General features: G+C 36.2%; 2 protein-coding genes, 1 non-coding gene and 2 pseudogenes across 4 annotated transcripts in view; 3 read left to right on the top strand and 2 right to left on the bottom strand.

Annotated features, from left to right (window-relative positions):
• Positions 1-4778: 4778 nt before the first annotated feature.
• On the top strand, positions 4779-4852 carry TRNAR-UCG (transfer RNA arginine (anticodon UCG)). The gene has a single exon. It is a non-coding gene; the product is annotated as a tRNA-Arg (tRNA).
• Positions 4853-5766: 914 nt separating this feature from the next.
• On the bottom strand, positions 5767-7994 carry LOC110412165 (large ribosomal subunit protein uL29-like; annotated as a pseudogene). The gene is made up of 4 exons (XR_016350980.1): positions 7838-7994; positions 7593-7728; positions 7337-7491; positions 5767-6052 (listed from the first exon to the last, which is right to left on the bottom strand). The product of XR_016350980.1 is annotated as a large ribosomal subunit protein uL29-like (transcript).
• Positions 7995-11434: 3440 nt separating this feature from the next.
• On the top strand, positions 11435-12753 carry LOC110412642 (Chloroplast-targeted copper chaperone protein). The gene is made up of 3 exons (XM_021423233.2): positions 11435-11955; positions 12152-12227; positions 12413-12753. The coding sequence occupies exons 1-3, from the start codon at positions 11536-11538 to the stop codon at positions 12580-12582; spliced, it is 666 nt and encodes a 221-aa protein (XP_021278908.1). The 5' UTR covers positions 11435-11535; the 3' UTR covers positions 12583-12753.
• A 3216-nt stretch (positions 12754-15969) lies between these two features.
• Positions 15970-17052, top strand: LOC110412731 (dirigent protein 9 pseudogene; annotated as a pseudogene).
• An 841-nt stretch (positions 17053-17893) lies between these two features.
• ESB1 (Disease resistance-responsive (dirigent-like protein) family protein) overlaps positions 17894-18564 on the bottom strand; it is a 5052-nt gene continuing 4381 nt past the window's right edge. Inside the window, exon 2 of the mRNA XM_021422453.1 lies at positions 17894-18564. Within this exon, the coding sequence (XP_021278128.1) occupies positions 17894-18562 (669 nt within the window). The 5' untranslated portion in view covers positions 18563-18564.

Raw genomic sequence — 18564 nt, 5'->3', positions numbered from 1 at the left:
ATTAGAGAGATTAGATTAATTAATTAAGTAACAACCAAGCAAAGAGTCAATTAAGAAATGACAAAGCAAGTGGTTATTCGTTAATAAACTAAACACAATTATTAATGATAAAATCATCACTTTGATGCCTTTTTCTTTTCTTTTTTTTTTTTGGACACAGCACCCAAAGGATCGCTCCATCGTAAGGCTTGATTAAGTCAAGAAATTAATAATTTATATATAAATAAACTACAAAATCCTATTGGAGTTTCTTTTTCTTTCTACTTTTGAGTGTCACTTATAATAATTGGAAAATGAAAGGAGCACTATACCAATGCCTTCTTCATAGCCATGGTCCAGTTAATCGGTTGCTATGAAAATCATCAGGTTCTCTTTCCCACTAATTTTTATTTATATAATTTGGCTTTTGTCTTTATTATTAGTATTATATTATATACCTACCCAATCGATGACAATTTGATTTCTGAGCTTAATTAATGCTCATGGGTCATCAATCTTTTGTAAGTGATGAATTAGTTATAAACTTTGGTGTATATAGTAATTTGCAGGCCCCTAACTCCCAAAATATGTGGTCCATTTGGTAGAGAGAAAAAAATCATAACATTGACTGTTTTATATTGGTGTGCGCCATTAAATAGACAAGAAATTAATTAAGAAGAATATATCAAGTTTAAATTTTTAGACATATTTTTCCATCTTTAATTCAATTATTTTGTATACAAAAATCAATATAATTTTACGATATTTATCTCTTAAAAAATCCTTAATTTAAAACAGTAAAAATTAAGTAAACTTTTATTCTTAATTTCTTGAATATGATCTAATTAATTAGCTTAAAAATTTAGGTTTATGCCAAATTACTTCACAACAATTAAGAAAAGTCTCACAAATATTTAAATATTAATTTATTAATTAATATATGATTTTATTATTTTAAAAAATATGAATTCGAATATTTTAAAAAAAAAAAACTAATGTGAAGGCTTGGCCATGACGTGACTGTGTCGAAAGGTTTCCTATGCTGGACAAAGCTTTCACTTTCAGTTCTATTGAAATTTAAAAGATACCCCAACAAGAAAATCCTGCAGGCCATAGCTATGTTTGTTTGCATACGTAAATTTCAGCCCCACCGCGTTCAGTGGTAGCTGAGGCGGTCCAATGAACAGCCTCTCCCTTTTTCTGTGGCCTATGGAACTGGGAGGGAGGGGCTATTTCAGTGTAGATGGTTGAAATGTGAGGTGTATATATATATCTAACAACAGTCAAAAGGGACGGAAATTTCTGAGGGTTCAACTGCTCTGTTTAGATTATTGAAAGTAACCTGCTATGCCTAAGGGCATGTACCTGGTTCCCTGCTAATGTGTGAAGTACATGGTTCCCTGCTAATGTGTGAACTTGTGCTACGCCTCTTCTTCCACAGGAATCCATTAATTATTTGTCCCAAAAAGAAAGAACCCATACATTGCGTGTCTTTTCAACGACTAAAAGATTTAATGCAGCACCTCCTTATTGGAGAGCTAGTCGAATTCAATACATAGAGAGACAAACTCTTTCTTAGTACCTTTAATTTGGCTTTATGCTAATGATTAAACCAAGGATAATCAAGCAACAATTAAACTGGCTGACAAGCCTGCACACCTAAGTCTCTAATTTCCACAATTAACAGAGTAATGCCCCAACAAAAGCAAACCCATTATTTTCTTCGACATTTAGTTAGAAAGATTCGAAAAAAGAAAAAGAAGAGAAAGTTGTTAGAGATGCAATGAGTCTTTCATCGATCAGTTTCAGTATGAACTGAAGAGAATCATTATGTCAACGAAATAATGTGAAGTCTCTCTTTTTCTCTGCGTGTCATTAATGTGTCAAAATCGAGTGAAATTCTCTCACAATGGCATGAATGATCTCTACATTATAAGAGTTTTAAGGAAATTAAACAAGAAATTGTCAAATTTGGTGCCATGTCTCATCTAGAATCTGTCAACAGTTGCACCCACAATTAAATTTTGGAACAACCCACCGGCAAGAATAAGCTATAAGTAAATGGGAGGTAGTCTAAATTATAGAAGAAAGAAGTTGAAAATGAAAGTTCTAGACAAATCTAAGGAGTAAGGACAAGACGAGGTAAGAAGGACAAAGATTCATAATTCTGATATGACATATTTACAAAGGTATACGATGGATCAGTTGGTATAATGAACAAAAAGCGGAGTTTCCACTTCAAAATGTTACAACTTTAAAAGCAAGACATTGTCCGAAATGTCGACAAATGTGAACCTCAGAGTCCTACCTCTGGCGAAGCCGAGTTGAAAAGGTTATGCTTGAGGTCTCAGGCTTTAGAGTAAACCCCAGCTAATGAAACGCAAGTGAAAGGAAAAATATCTCGATGTTGATGGCATCGTTTACTCGGAGAAACCAGAGCCGAGAGGAGTCTCCTTTGGGCTGAAACATTAAATCCTGTGAACATTAATTTCCTGTATTTTACATTGAAATGATGCATGGTTTCTAGGAAAGTAAACCATTGCCAAAGGAAAAGGAAGCGTATCTGAATGAAAATGTCATGGTCAAAATTAAGGTTTCACTTTATGCCTATAAAATCAATTTAAGAACTAAAAAATTCACTTCATTTCTTTATTTAGTACATGCAAATTTTCAAGCAATTGCATCTCATGTTAGTCCTCTAATTAATATTTCTTTTTTCTCCAGTGCTCTTGGTCTCTTGGAAAGGCCAATGAAATTATGCTATCAACATGTCCAAATTAATCACTCCAAGAAAGAACTGTTTTTCTTCACCGAACAGGTTGGCTAGATCCAATCTCTAGTTCTATATTAAGCCGAATAAAACCTTGTAGTCCTCAAAATCGGACTATATTTGGAACAATTGCTGCACAAACGAAATTCAACTTCATCGCTTGGGAAGATTAGAATTGTGCAAATAAATCCATTTCCAAATGTCAAAGCCATCAGAGATATATACCAGTAGCCTCAATACTCTCCTAAAGCCATTATCTTGTCACCAAAATTAGAATTTGGTTTTAAAAAAAAACATAATCCATAACATTTTCATCTTTAATTTAAAAAAATTAAAATAAAATTTGAAAATAAACTTTCTGTCAGCGACATATTCAAAATTTTATATGAAAAATGATTATTGTTTAATTTAATTAAAGGTGATGAAATTATATGTTTTAAAATTTTTATATATTAATAATAATTATTATTCTTTCTCATCATCATCTTTGGTGCGTCCTTGCTTCCCGTCAACTTAAAGAAACTTCCTAAGCAACACCCCATACCCACAATTCAGTTATGAGTAATAAAGTAAAAGTAGGTTCTTGTCATTTATTAATTAAATTATATTTAAACATTTGATTAATTGATTAATGTATAATCTCTATTTAACAAACAAGTTCCAATTCCTCTTCTTCAATTAAAAAAAAAAATATCCATCGAAATTAAAAATTGATAAATATAAACAATATAAAACTTTAAAAGTGAAGAATATATGTACCCAAAAAAAAATTCATGAATAATTACAAATTAAATCGAAACTTGGAAGAATTTTCCAAAAGACAAAAACCAAAGATGGGGTATACCGAATCCCGCAGGTCTTATCTTGTGATCAAAAGCGTACGAAGATGAACCTTCACATTTAGTCGTAAGAGAATTGCAGAGGGAATGGGGTTACTAAGGGTCCCACCTTCAAGTTTTAAAATTTCATAATACATTTTTATTTTTTTAAAAAAATTATAATTTTATTTTTAAGATAATTTTTTTATTTGATGAGACGTTTCAGTAATTAGTCAATAATTACTTTTAATAGAATAAAACTCATTCTATTGTAGAGAACAAGTCTTGTAGTAAAATGTTATATAATTTTCTTAGAAATTTGTTAATCTTTTCATTGAAGAGGAAATCATTCAAGATTTTGTCATTAATTCAATGATAGATGTTTGTGACTCTATGAAAGATTATTGAGCTCAATTAAAAATGTTCAATCTTAATATGTAATAATTATTAAAAAAATATTTTTATTTTATACTAACATATAATTTGAATTATTTTGTATAATTTTCACTTGAATTTTTTTAATTTAAACTATTTTAGGTTTTTATTAAATATTAAATTTTTAGTATGACTGTTTTTGTTCTCACCTCTCAAACATGAAATCCTTACTCGTTATTGAACCGACTAACCGAACTTTAGCTGTGATATATTTAGTTCACAAAAAGTTGAGAAACTAGAAAGAAGAGTCGTGTGTGGTCTCTCCATCGTCTTCTTGAGCAATTTGTAGCCATACGTACGAAGACTTGAAGGAAAAGTCGTGAAGCACATGGAGTGCTGCATGTGGGTGAGGGTTCAGATTATTGAAGTCCATCGACCTAACATGGCATTTATTCGAGAGATTTTGAGTTCAAAATTTTATGACTTAGTCGTTGTGAGTGTGTATTTTTGATATTTGGTGTAGAAAGAATGGGATTTGGTGTTGGAGGGAACCATGTGTCAGTTTGGATGAAACAAAATTTATTGTTAAAACCCAAGTTATTGACTCCAGTGAGGAAGGTCGGTTAACCTAGAGCGAGGAGGTTGCACTAAGAACTAGGATTGAAGTCCACCCTCAACGCCTGACAACTACATTACTTTAGGGGGGGTGGGGGAAGGCACTAAAATGTACCTCATTGTTAAGTCAAAATGCAATGACATATTCACGTGCATGGAGTATGGAAGGGTTTCAAAGGTTTGTTCTCTAATAGCGACATATGAGTCCAAGACACAGAGAAGACCGCATAGCGCAGTGGATTAGCGCGTTTGACTTCGGATCAAAAGGTCGTGGGTTCGACTCCCACTGTGGTCGGCTTTTTTGCATCTTCTGGGTCCGAATGATTGGGCCGGGCTTGATCTTTGACTCATCTCGTCTCCTTTTATCCCTTTTTTTGTTTTGGGCTTAACTTTAGGTTAAATTGGACCAACCCAAACAAATCCTGATGCGAAGACAGAAATCCAATCCAGTCGAGTCAAATGAAAGACTCAGTCACAGCTACAAAATAAACAAAAAGTTTATATGGGATGTCTAAATCTACCACAAAAATCCATTCCACTCTTAACCCAAATGGATGACTTGCGCCCGACTTGATAACTGAAAGTTTGTGTTTGATACACTATGAACGTATAATGCTTATATTCTAATTACTTAATCACAAAATATCACTTCAATTGTTAATGCTATATCACTTAATCACAAAATGTACTTTAATTGTGAAGGAAACTTCTTAATCACAAAATATCACTTTAGTTATGAAAGAAACACCTTTTACCTGTGACATCTACTCACTAGATACTGCATGTTACAAATTGTAGAGGTTCAGAGGCTGCAGCTTGTCCGCTTCAATTTTATTGTTCATATTTCGTTCAAATTCCTTTTAATCTTGGTTCAGTTGCTAGCCATCAGCCAGTCCCCAGTTTCCATGAGATTTACAATGTAAACAACAATGAAAGCAAAAGGGGTTGCCTTCTCTTCTTTGTTCCTGTTGTGAATGATTGCCCACACCCCTCCTCAAGGCTTTTGGATTAAAGAAGATATGAACACATTCTACCACAAACAACCTTGTTAAATTTACATCAAATTTTCTACTTCAATGGGAACTGGGATATATATCCTAGGTTTTGCTACACTGGAAGCAGCTCTTTAAGCTGTGTGTATATGCAACATTGCTCAAGAGCGTTAGGGAGGGCCAACCCTTGAATCTGCCACAAGCCTACAACCATGCATTGATAAAAGCGGTAATCGATGGAATTATAAAAGAAAGGCTTGACCAACACTCATTAAGTTCCAGTAATTCATAATAGTGAGAAAGATGGAAGGGAAATGGAAAAATTATGAAGAAAATGAAAATTCAACAACAACAAAATTTAAATAATATCCTCGAATAGGCACATCCAATCTAACACAAAGGTATGCCTTCCTAAATTAATCTCAAGCTTACACCTTAATGGCATACTTCCTCATTGGAAAGTACATCTCCCTCTTCTTCTCCCGCTCTGTTTTCAAAGATTGCTGCATCAAACAAAATGAACTAGGTCAACTCAACGCAGCAACATCATCAAGTCTTGTTCCCAGATAATACTAACATGTAGAAAGGATGACCGAAAATATAGTTTAAGGAGAAAGCAAAAGAGCAGTGCACACATTTTTGGAGATACTTGGTAAACAGAAGCAGGTCCTTCATGAAAAACAACCCACAGTTGACAAGTATTGAACTTAAATTAGGGGCAACATTCTAAAACAGCTTTCCAATTTAAAAATTAGCTATTATTTGAACAATTTGTCATCTATGTGGTTTTACCAGTTCATTTATTTCATTTTCCTTCAACCTTTCACTATCTAGACCATTTGGCATGCAAGAACTCGAGGACCTCATGGTCCTGAAACATTACCCTGCTAAGATCCACCCAAATTAAAAAAAAAATTTGAGGTGCGGCACAAAAGAAGCCAATAGACACATTTGGAGTTTCATCAGCTTGATCAAGGTAGTAAAAAGGGGTTAATTGTTTAGTAGAATATACACAGCTAGTACAAGAGAATTTATTTCAATCTAAGAACGGAAATCACCAATTTTCTTCAAATATGAACAACTATCAGAGACAAACACCAATTTTTGAATGGAAATGGAGGAAGATATTACAAAGCAGCTTTAGAATTGTGCTTTTATTGCTGAACATGTCCTAAACAAAAACACAACTATGCTAAGAACTCTTTAATAAAGGGGTGTTTTTATCATAGGTAAGTTCAACTGTACTCTGTAGAAAAGAAAACATGTGTTAAGACCAAACATTAACCAATGAGATAAAGTTAGACGGTGCTTACAAGACTTTGAGCCTTTAGAATAGCCAAAGTTAGACAAATTAAGTTCAGCAATGCACTGATGATGCATAAATAAAAGTACTTGAAGTAAGTTAAGACTGGAAAAGGTAGCAGCACATTTGATCAGGCCTCAAGGGAAGCAAGTTATATTAACAGCTTTGGCAACAGCTCTGAAACTGAAAGCTTTTAATTTGATCATTAACATAGTGCAAACCAAGATTATTTCACTTTGTACATATACTACATCATTCATAAAAGATTAAGAAATTCCGAATTGCAAATACTAAGACATCTTAAGTTAAAAAAAATAAAGGTAAATTAAAAGCATCTAGAAATGTTCGTAACAACACAAATTAGTAAATTTCAGTTCCACACAAATAAACGTAGTTACATCATAAAATGCCAATGAAATCAAATAACAAAGCTGCCACTTGCTACACCAAAAGTAAAGCATAATGAAAAATATGCAAAGCTAACCTGGTGCTTGGTAAGGCGGCGGCGATAGCTCTGGTCTTTTTGGGACGGAGATCAAGAGGCAAAAACTTCTTGTTCTTATAGGCTTCCTCAATGCGGCCTTCTGCTTCTGGGATATCACCGTCAACACTTGTGCAATCGATAGCCTCACAACCTTACTAAAACCCCAACACCGGAAAAAGAAAACCCATAGTTAAAAAAGAGAAGACAAATTGAAAACGAGTAAGGAAAAGAAGAAATGAAGAGGTAATTGAGTTACATCTTGGAGAGCTTGTTGGGGGCACCACCAGTGACCTTGGCTACACGAAGGAGAGAAAGCTCAGCCTTTAAGTCCTTAAGCTGGCTCAACAGCTCTGTCTTTGATTTGTTCCTTAACTCGTGTACCTTGATCCTTGCTGTAAACATGCAAAAATAAAGAAAAAAAAAAGAAAGACATTAACAAATAGATACAAAAAAAATTCAAAAGTAAATGAAAAATGGGTTTTTGATTATTATTGCCATTACCCATGGCTGCCTGCCTCTGTTTTTCTCTCTGTGAAGCGAAGAAGGTCTGGAGGGAGCGAAGTGGAAGCCTCTGCGGTTTTAATATCACTTTGTCCAAAACCCTAATTTTCATCACACGTATGAAGTGCACGTGTCAAGGTATTGGACTTTCACTTCTCTTGGGCCTAGGTCTTCCACGGCTTTGAGGAGTGTTTTGGTTCATGGGAACCCAATCCCGTTCATGGGTTTAAAAATCCAAACCTGTGAAAAAAAGAATCAAACTTTGATAGCAAGTGCATGACTTTGTTCACTCTAATTGGTTTTGGGCCTTCGAAGACAAAAACTATGATGATAGGATCCTGTAGGTCCTTCTTTGCACCAAAAAGACAAGCGAACGTCTCCTTGTTCAACTTTGCCTTGTAACAAAAACAATTGATGGTCAGCTTTGTGCTTTCCTTGTTGCGATGGATTGCTCAGCTTTTAGTTCAGATGATACCCTGGGGACACGTGGGTCACCTGCCCTGACCTTTAGGAAAGCAAAAGAGCTCAACCTGATCTGCAAATCAACCTTGCGGATTCTGCTGTGATTTGACTTCAAACATTTTTATATAGATTTTCCAGGATGACATGTTTGAGATGCTTTTCCAACCATGATGGTGATTGATACAACCTATTTCTTGCTATAAATGGGGAGAAAGGAATTGCTGGTTTGTAACCTACACAGATATTTTAACATTGCAGAAAAGGATTTAACTTATTGAGCAAGAGTACATGAGCCCACTTTGTTTGGTTCCATTTCCTACCAATCAGGTGTGCCTTGCATTCAACAAGCAGTGTTAGTATAGTTCGTTTGATGGTGCAAATACTTTTAAACTATAACTTCTAAAATAGTTTATCTGCTTTCTAAAGCAAATACTGGTTGGATCATATAATTAAATTATAAAACAAGTAAATGCATGTGGGGTTGGAGGTTCTTTTCAGTATTGATATATAATTCTTGCAAGGCTTTAACATAATGATAAACAAAAGAACTGCTTTGGAATAGAAAAAGAAGATTATATACCTGAAATGTTTGCTGGACTGTGAGTTCGAGGCAACTGCTTGGAAACATGTAGCCAGGTCTCTGCTTTTGTTTCGTATACATATGGTACGGGAAAGAAAAGAAGAAACTTAAAAACTGAGGAAAGAGCAGAAAGCAAAAAAGAGAGCTGAGGAAAAGAAGAAAAATTAACTACCCTTTAATCTGTCCACTGATCAAAACCCCCACATCTTTAAACGCGTGATTATAAAACAAATGGTTTGAATTAGGGGAGACCCACAGCATTGCAATGGACAAGGAGCTTAAAGGACGTAGCTGATCACATAAGAAATAATTGAAGAGAGAGACAGAGAGAAGAATCATGACTGGGTTAAAAGTTAGTATAAAATGGATATACAGATTATTTATGTATATCTATATGCACACTTTTTCTGCAATTTTCATGTTTGATTTTCATATGGAAAGTTCGGTGAGCAACATTTCAGCTGAACCAGATTCCATGTTTGATGGATAGTTCAGGGTTTAAGTGCCATTGCTTGCAAAAGAAACATTGTGAAAACCCCAAAATGATATGGTAACAATAGACACTAAGTTGATGTTATTTGGGGAGCATTTCCATCGATCAATAAAACTATTTTTGGTCGAGATCAGTCCCCACTTAAATGTACTCAGCAATCAGCAGCAAAAGCTTTTAATAATCAAAGAAGCTGTAAATTGTGGGGTTGATCTTTCCGGTGAAAAAAAAAAGCACCTTTTCCATCAAAAACCAACGGCAGTTAAAAGGATAGTTAGTTACTTCATGCTTCCTAGAATGCAGAGGCAGCAGAGTAGGAGAGAGGGTCAAGACAAAAGTGGCCAACTCTAATGCTAATCAGTTTGCAATCGATGATGGTACTTGGGATTTTCAACATCTTCAATCCGCACTCAAGTGTTCTGCAAAAGGGACTGGACCCACGAGGGCAGCAGCCTTCTGATGGGAAACACCTCAGCCATTTCCCAGGCATAATCACTACAACAATCTAATTTAACGATATATTGACACTGCTTAACAGTAGTCGTGAGCAGTTCACAGCTTTAATTTAATGCTATCTACATTCAAATGCAAGAGTATATGTAAGCTTAGATGAACTCCGGATCCAAGGTCAAATGAGTATCACATGTTTTTGGACAACTCGAACATCTCTTACTCTTACATGCCAGTTTAGTTTGAGATGAATTATAACTCAAAATGTCTTGAATTTTTCTAGAAGAGGTCAGGGTGTCAACACTGCTTAGAACTGATCACATTTCCAGCAGCAATATGGATTCTTATGAATAAGAAAATGAATATTTTGTTGTATTTATTACAGGTTACGTGAGAACTGCATGTGCTCCAACTCTGGTTCTTATGCATGGAAAATCTTGCCTAACGCATGAAGATTTTCACATAAATTACTGGTTTTTCTGACCGTTGTTTTGTCTGGTCTTAATTGTAATTCCCAGAATTCAGGCACTAGCCAGATTCAATTTGTTCCACAAGAAAACATACTCTCGAACTCTGGTTCCCTAGAACATTACCTAATGTTCTATAGTTCATGGACAAAAAGTTCAATGAAAGTTCCTGAAAGGGTTTTGATGAATACTTTAACTGATTAACATGATGTCTATGCTTTCCACAAATTTGCAGGTCACAAGATGACGACAATGGAAATGAGAACAAAAGAAGTAGGTCCTTTATTAGCTAATTAGCTATGTGTCTGGAATAAAACATGGATTAATATATGAAATAAACTTAGATTAATTATAGACTATATGAAGCAGCATGCCGCTCTGCCGGTGCCAATCACATCTTAATTAGTCAATATTCAAGCATGTATACAAGTTCATGTGCCATATAAGAGAAGAATCATACAAAACAAAATTGCTTATATTTGATTCAGGGGTGAAATTACCTCCATGATTGAGGAAAGGCAAAACAAATGGAGCTTAGAAAGATCAGTCTATAAGCAGAAGGAAGGAGTTCTGATCAAAGGCTGCAGATTGGGGATGAAATCATGAAAAAAACCAAACAACAAGCTTATGATTTTATCCAACCCTTTTAATATCAATCTCTCTTTTAACCTAAAAGTTATGGTTTTCCCATAATTATATAGGCAGGAAAGCCATATATCAGATTATCAGTTCTAGTTCATGACAGGGGAATGGATTCAAGAACAGCTAGCTATGCAAATAGAAAGATGCAATGCAACACTACCTATGAATGCACGCTGTCAATTAACCCAATGATGTGTTAATAATAAGATCAGCTACCTAAGTGTCAAAATCTGTAGCCCCCATGATACTAGTAGTGGTTGTAATCATATCATACAAAGTTGAACCCAACTCTTTTACCCCACCTTATAGAAAATTTAGAAACTAAAACAATCTAAAGTTAATCACAACTTTTGAAGGTCCTGAATTTAATCACATATTTTTCCAAGGTATGATTAATCAACACTTCAAGTGGGACCTAGCTGCCTCTTTTTAATTTCTTTAATCCCCTCTCTCCCTCCCTCATCCACCTACTTTAAAAGCAGATTAGTTGGCCTTATTAGGAAGACCCTTATTTGCCTAACTCTATTTCAGTTTTTCTTCCCCAAAAACTGTAGCATATTCACTCAAGCAAGACTTTTCTCAAAGTCATTCCCTCTCTTCTCCAAACATGAAAAGAATGGATTTTTTCTGTTCTTCTCCAGCTTCCACAGCCATCTGCTCTAGCGTGGACCATCGTTCCATGGTCCGCCGTGGCCATAGGCCTATCGACCGTCAAAATTCTAAGCCCTACGCACCTTGTTCATCACAGTTGCCTGTAATCCCTAGGCCTTACCATGAAAAGAATAGAAAGAGCTCTGTCAAACCAAGTGATGTACGTCGAAAAAGCTCTGCTGATACTCATGATCTAAATAGTCCTCCTGGTTCCTCTAGGTATCTACTAAGTGATAGACCCTTTATTGATTGGTTATCAGAATCTGATCGTGTCTCAGCATTGGTTCCTGCTCAGCCTGCAAAGCCTAAGCATGTAAGCTCCAACGATTCTCCCGCTTTGAAGTCTTCTTCATCGGCTCGGTCGTCTAGCGACCAGGTTCGTCTTTAAGCTCTCTTCTTTTCTTAGATCATACGAAACAGCTATGACGTTAAGGTTCCCAACCAATATGTCTTGTCTTTGTTCTCCTTTATCTCCTGTTTTGGTTCCGAGAAGGGGAAAAAAGGCAGAAGGACTTAAACTTGATGATGTTAAATCACTAACAAACAAATTCTTATTGTATTTGGAATAGCAGGTGGTGGTTTTAAGGGTGTCAATCCATTGCAAAGGATGTGAAGGAAAAGTAAGAAAGCATATCTCCAAAATGGAAGGTGAGTTTCAAACGTTCAACAGATTGTAAGTAAATTGTCAAATATTATCTCGAAACCCTTTTGCAAGCCAAAATGGCTACATCTGTTAGTTATTATCCATAAAACCCTAATTAGTTAGTGGTTTTGATGGTAAAGAAGTTGCAGTACCATATTTTAAGCCATGGTTTTTTGTACATTTTGTGCAGGTGTGACATCATTCAGCATAGATTTGGCCACAAAGAAAGTGACAGTAATTGGGGATGTAACTCCCTCAAGCGTGCTAGCAAGCGTGTCCAGGGTGAAGAATGCACAGCTCTGGCCATCTACAACATCATCATCCTCTCCATCTTCCCCAGTGGTGAAAATGAGTCACTGATTACCCAAAAAAAAAAAAAGGGTTTTGTTCTTTCTTTTCCAAATGTAGCAGTAGAGTGTGAACATTGACATAGCAGTAGTTTATGTAATGTAAATTTTAATTAATGTAAGCTTTTTTGGGGATTGTTGCCATAAGTTTTTAGGGGCCAGTTAAAGAGGAAGTTTGGTGCTTTCTCAGTTCTCATCTTGATCGTTCCTTTGGAGCAAGCAAACGGAATCATTTCAAATATTCCTTTTCTCTGAATATAAAAACCTTGGCTTTCGCTGGCAGCTCTGGGGCATCTCTTTCCTGTTTCTGTCCCAGATGTTACCCCCAGTCCCCAGCTGGTGGGGGGGCTTGTAGCATTTGGGTGCAACACCAGTTCTTACCATGTGAAATTTTCAATAATTTTCCATCACCATGGAAACAGAAAGGGTGATAAAATGAGAAAAAGTTTCCAAAAATCTCTATACAGCTTGCATCAGGATTAGGCTAGTAACAGACCTGTATGTTACAGCAATCTCATCAAACAACATAATTGGTCCCCAAGCATGAGGCCCTCGCGTGGTCTGATGCACTAACGATAAGTACAGTAGAGAGAGCATGATACCAATTTAGGGAGACAAGTAGTGGAATTGCCTGCAGTCAGTGACAGAACAAGAATTTTTAGCCTGGGACAAAATTATTGTTCACTTTTTCTTTTCTAGCAATAATCGCTTTCCTCTTCTTCTTCTTCGGTCTTCTGGATGAGCCAAGAATCAAGTGGTTGGTTGTGTATTGTTCGGATGGTCAAAGTATGGGCTTGCAATAACTAATATCACATTAAACATCCACACTGCCCTTTGCTTTTCCATATCAAATTCAATTATGAAGTATCAGCATCTCTCTTTTCTTGGTCAGACTAGGTGTGTACTCCTGAAGGCTCATTAATTTGTCTTGATCAAACGCCTTCATGGAAAACCCTGAAATTGGAAAATAATTCAGTAATTAAAAACCAATGATAGCTTCAAATTTGACCTTGTCTTTACCACAGAGATTCCAGTTTCTAAATCTATCAAACCATTAGCCACACACTTTAAAGCTTAATTATTAATTTCTCTCGGAAGTTCTTTCGGAATCAACCTAACCATCCATAGAAAGAAAAGTACGTAGAAAACAAAGCCAAAACCGAAACATTCTTTGGTCTGATATGGTTCCTAGCTACAACTATAGAACATCAAATAAGAAACAAAACACCAAGCATTTGCCTCCAATCAATCCTTGGGTGGCACATCATTTTCGTAGTGTGGGCAAATATTGTACGTGCCTTCCCCCACAATAAACCAAATGATGACTCCAAGGGACACTTTTGGTTGCATGTCCATGTCAATTTGAGTGGGGCTACCTCTATGTCTAGCTGCTTTTTCTTCTTCTTGTATTTTTTGCTTTTGAAACTTTATGGTCCCTTAACCAACTTATGGGACAAAAGGGTCTTGAGAAATTTCATTTGGTTTGTGTGGAAGTGAGAAAAATCCCAAATTTCTCACCACATTGATGATTTGAATATATATTAGATATTTTCCACTATTCTTTTCTTTGCTTTGGTCTTTAATGTTTTGATAACTTTAGTATTTTTGACTATTCTTGGACGGCTGGATAAAGAAAATACTAGAACAAAGTTAAAAGGGGGCCACTGTCTAGGGATTATTATAAGATTTTCCTGGAGAAATTTTGTAACTGGGTTGGCGCACCACCTATGGTTTCCTATGGCTATTGGGCAAGGAGATAAATTTTCTTTCACTTGGATTTACTTTGGACATGAATGCATGATATGTACAATATCAGAATCATAAGCTAGGTAAAATGTCAAAGACTTGCAGCAACAAACAAGGGGGAATTTGATCATTTTTTATATTTTTGGTAATGATTATATAATGTATGACAGAGAATAACATATAACGAGATGAACGAATAAAAATTTTATGTCCTCGTTCGATATTATTTTTATAATTTAATTTACATTATTTATATAATTTTATATTATCAATCAAAAACCTTAATTTTTAAATCTTAATATAAAAAATTTTACTATTCACTCAATACAAAATTATAAAAAAAATCAAATAATGATTGAGAATTTCTTTCAAAGATAATCGTATCTTTCACTCTTAACACTTTGTACGTTAAGATCTATTGCTTTTGCTTCAAATCTAGATATGGAGTAAAAGTTGATATGATAAATAAAGCAAAGAAGAGAAACAAGAATGTTGATGTAGGAAACTGTTTTTAACCAAATGGATTTTACCAAACCCAACTCTTTAGTGTTCATTAAATCACCTCTTAAAATATTTGCTTTTGATATGGCACCATATTTAACTTGTGCAAAATTGGTTAAATTGCTTTCTCAAGTATTTTACTCTTATGTTACCAATATCATACCTTCCATTATATAAACCTTTTTTCTATATTAATTGCTTGTCTTTGAGAGTGTAGCAATGGCAAGTTGGGCTTAATTTTCACCACCTTTTTATCTTTAATTAACCTTTGAATTTTCTATAATTAATTCAATAATAAGAAAGTAGGAGGAGAAAAGCAACTTGAATTCCAATATACAAGCCCAATATGGCAGAAAAAAAGAAAGAAAGATGAAAACGATAGGCCAAGAGGAAGAGGGACCAAAGTATTGTAAAATGTCAAAATCAAATCCTTGTACCATCCAAAATATCTTTGTTTGTTTTCTCTCCTTTTTCAGACATGAAGCTGTAGTTCATGTCTTATGGGTTTTAAAAGTTTTAGTTAATTTCCCCAAGACTAGATCATCTTTGTCACAAAATTTCCAAGAGCAAGACAATTTAAGTGGTTAGGACTTGGCTAACTCACTGTGTAAAGACATTTCATACAGGGACAATCAATCATTCATTATGCATTGTGCAGGCTAATTTTGGGGTTTCGGGAATAAATTTTGAATCATCATTGGTAAGAGGAGCAAATATTATGAGGATTGCTTCTTTCTTTTCCAAGCAACAAAGGGAGTGGTCGTACAATTCCTTCTTTTGAATTGTTTTGTTCTTTGTCTCCGCGGGGTACATTCAAGTAGACAAGTCGATGGCAAGGCTTTTATCTTTTGACCCAAAACCAAGATTTTCATGCCTCCTTGTACCCTAAAGAAAGATTTCATGCTTGATGCTTCCTGTCTTGACCATGGCGTTCTTTTCCCCTGGATGTCTCATGGCTGGATGTTTTCCACTCAGATGGAATGGAAATGGGCTATTTCGAGTAAGCCCCTTCTAACCCAAAGTGGACTATGGTTTGAGTCACAATCGGTATGTCCAAGTCCAATAGGCTATCTAGGTCAACTTATCTTTGCAGGCTTAGAGTTCTTAAACCCAAACCAACTCTAGAACACTTAACAACTCCATTTGCCTAAAGTTCAGGACTGACAGAAGAAAACAGAAAAGTATCAAGTATGAACCACTCCAAACGCAATTTTCCCTGCTCCACCATGGTTTTAACTCATTCATCAGGCTTATACATTTAAAAGCCAGCAAATTCAATCTTTCTTTCAGCCCCAACAAAGCTAAAATGGTCAAAGAGCTATGCATGAAGGGCACATTGCACCTCTTGCTCTTAGCCGTCACCATAAAATACGTGCGTGGAGCAAGGGTCCTTCCTGACGATGGCACTCTCCCACCTGTTCCGCCACCTGAAACCATAGCAACCAATTTAATTCCTACGCCTGTAGCAAACGCAGAAACGACAGTTGGTACCGCCGTCACACCTCCAACCCCCAGCACTAGCAGCCCCCTGGCTGCAACCACGTTGTCATTCTTTATGCATGACATATTCGGTGGCTCCGCCCCGTCGGTAAGGGTTGTGGCTGGGATCATTGCCAGTCCCCAAGTCAACGGAATCCCTTTCTCGAAACCCAATGCTGGCGTCTTCCCAAAACGTGGTGGTGTCCCTTTGATCACTGCTACCAAGGGCGTCATCATCAACAACAACCTTCCATTCCCTTCAGCCCTAAATGGTGCAACAGCCAACACTGTAATTAACAACAATGGTAACAACAATTTGATCAGTACAAATGGCAAAAGACTCCCATTTGTCACTGCTGGTCAGCTCCCACAAGGAGCTACCCTGCAAAAACTCTTGTTTGGAACAACTACCGTGATCGATGATGAATTAACTGAAGGGCATGAATTAGGCTCTTCTATAATTGGTAAAGCACAGGGGTTTTATCTAGCAAGTTCGATGGATGGTAGCAGCCATACAATGGCATTTACTGCCATGTTTCACTATGGTGATGATCATGATGATGAGGATGATGCCATTAGTTTCTTTGGGGTGCACCGCACAGCTGCGCTTGAGTCTCATATTGCTGTAGTTGGTGGAACTGGAAAATACAAGAATGCTCAAGGGTATGCGGTAATTCAGACCATTCACAACACAAATGAGCACACCACGGATGGAATCGACACGCTTCTTCAGTTTACAGTCTTCCTAACACATTAAGTTGACGTTTTTTTTCTTTCAAGTGTAGTAAAAACGTTGGGTTTCTTTATTTTTGGTTGAAATAAATGCTCTTGAGTCTTGATATTCAAGTGTTATATATATATATATATATATATATATCCATCTTGCTAAAAAAGGCAGTCCCGAGATATTCATACAAGTGAAGAAAAGCTTGTTCAAGAGCAAAGAGAGATTGCAACTTTGGTGCTTCCAGCTGCAACTTGTGGAAAATTTCCCTTTGAATTGATTGGCAGAACTAAAATGTGGAGCCGACATATATATGTACAGCACATAATTATACTTGGAATTCCAGCACAAAAGTTCAAACAAAATAGTAATGATAATTCAAAAGCTGAGGCCAAATTAAGCCTTCGATTTTGTAGAGCTTAATTTAGGAGAATCTCAATTCTCAGATTTCCTCGGAAACTGCATACCTGTCATAGAATTTAGAGTCCTTCCATTTCAGGTTGTCTTTCTGACAATTTCTATTAAAATAAGTGCATGGTCAATATACAAGATTTTAGCATAAAACCGACTGGCTGTTGGTCATTGATCATTCAGTTCATGAAGAGAAATGCGAGTTGAGAAGGAACAAGAAAAACTTGTGTAAGTCTCAGGCCTGTGGAATGCTGTAGTACCAAATTATGCCAAGGAAATAAAAGCCAGCATAAAACTTCTGGATACGGAGCAGTATTGTTTATGCCAAACACATTTTTCCTTAGATAGAAACTTTTATTTAAGAAAGATTCATTTATTTCAATCACAAAGATCCTTTAGTATTCGTAAAACTTGTACATATACTTTAGCAAACTTGGAAGATACACCTTCAATCCAAAAGACACTAGTAAGCAAGATAAACTGTAAACTGCAGTAGAGTCTCAAAGCCATCGGTTTCATTCTGGTTTGTAGTTGGAAATGTCTTGACAATGGCGTAGCCCTTAGCATTCAAGTACTTACCAGTGCCACCCATGATTGCGAGATGAGACTCTGAAACAGCAGTCCTATGCACGCCAAAAAAACTGATGCTATCCGCATAGCCACCTCTCTCAAACATGGCTGTGAAAGCCATGGTCTGGCTGTTCCCATCAATGGAACTAGCCACATAAAACCCCTCTGCCTTGCCAATCAAACCTGAACCAAGCTCATGCCCTTCAGTTAGCTCATCGTCTATAACTGTCAATGTCCCAAACATAAACTTTTGAATAATGCTTCCTGCAGGGAGTTGACCTCCATTCAGGACTGCAACCCCCCCGAAGCCATTATTTATTGGGTTGTTTCCGTTGTTTTGAACGACATTGGCTGCATTAGTACCACCAAGGCTAGTGAGAAAGGGAACGTTGTTGTTGTTAATGATTCCATTATTATTGCTGTTGACAGAAACACCATTGTTAACTGGGAGGTTTGCACCATTAGGCTTGGCAAAGGGGACTTGACCACTGACTGCTGGGTTGGAGACAATCCCACTAACAGCTCTTGCTGAGGGGTTTGATCCGCCAAGTATGTCATGCATGA

This window comes from Theobroma umbraticum, unplaced genomic scaffold, assembly GCF_002168275.2.
Source record: "Theobroma umbraticum cultivar Fairchild unplaced genomic scaffold, ASM216827v3 scaffold_95.0, whole genome shotgun sequence".
NCBI lineage: Eukaryota > Viridiplantae > Streptophyta > Magnoliopsida > Malvales > Malvaceae > Theobroma > Theobroma umbraticum.
Note: the sequence above shows the minus strand (reverse complement) of the source record. Positions and strands in the feature narration are given on the sequence as shown.

What these genes read in the sequence shown, in the direction of transcription:
- LOC110412642 (XM_021423233.2), top strand. Translation starts at nt 11,536, where the DNA reads ATGAAAAGAATGGATTTTTTCTGTTCTTCTCCAGCTTCCACAGCCATC. An exon ending in CTCGGTCGTCTAGCGACCAG is followed by an intron (nt 11,956 to 12,151) that starts GTTCGTCTTTAA and finishes TTGGAATAGCAG; the next exon opens with GTGGTGGTTTTAAGGGTGTC. An exon ending in GCATATCTCCAAAATGGAAG is followed by an intron (nt 12,228 to 12,412) that starts GTGAGTTTCAAA and finishes CATTTTGTGCAG; the next exon opens with GTGTGACATCATTCAGCATA.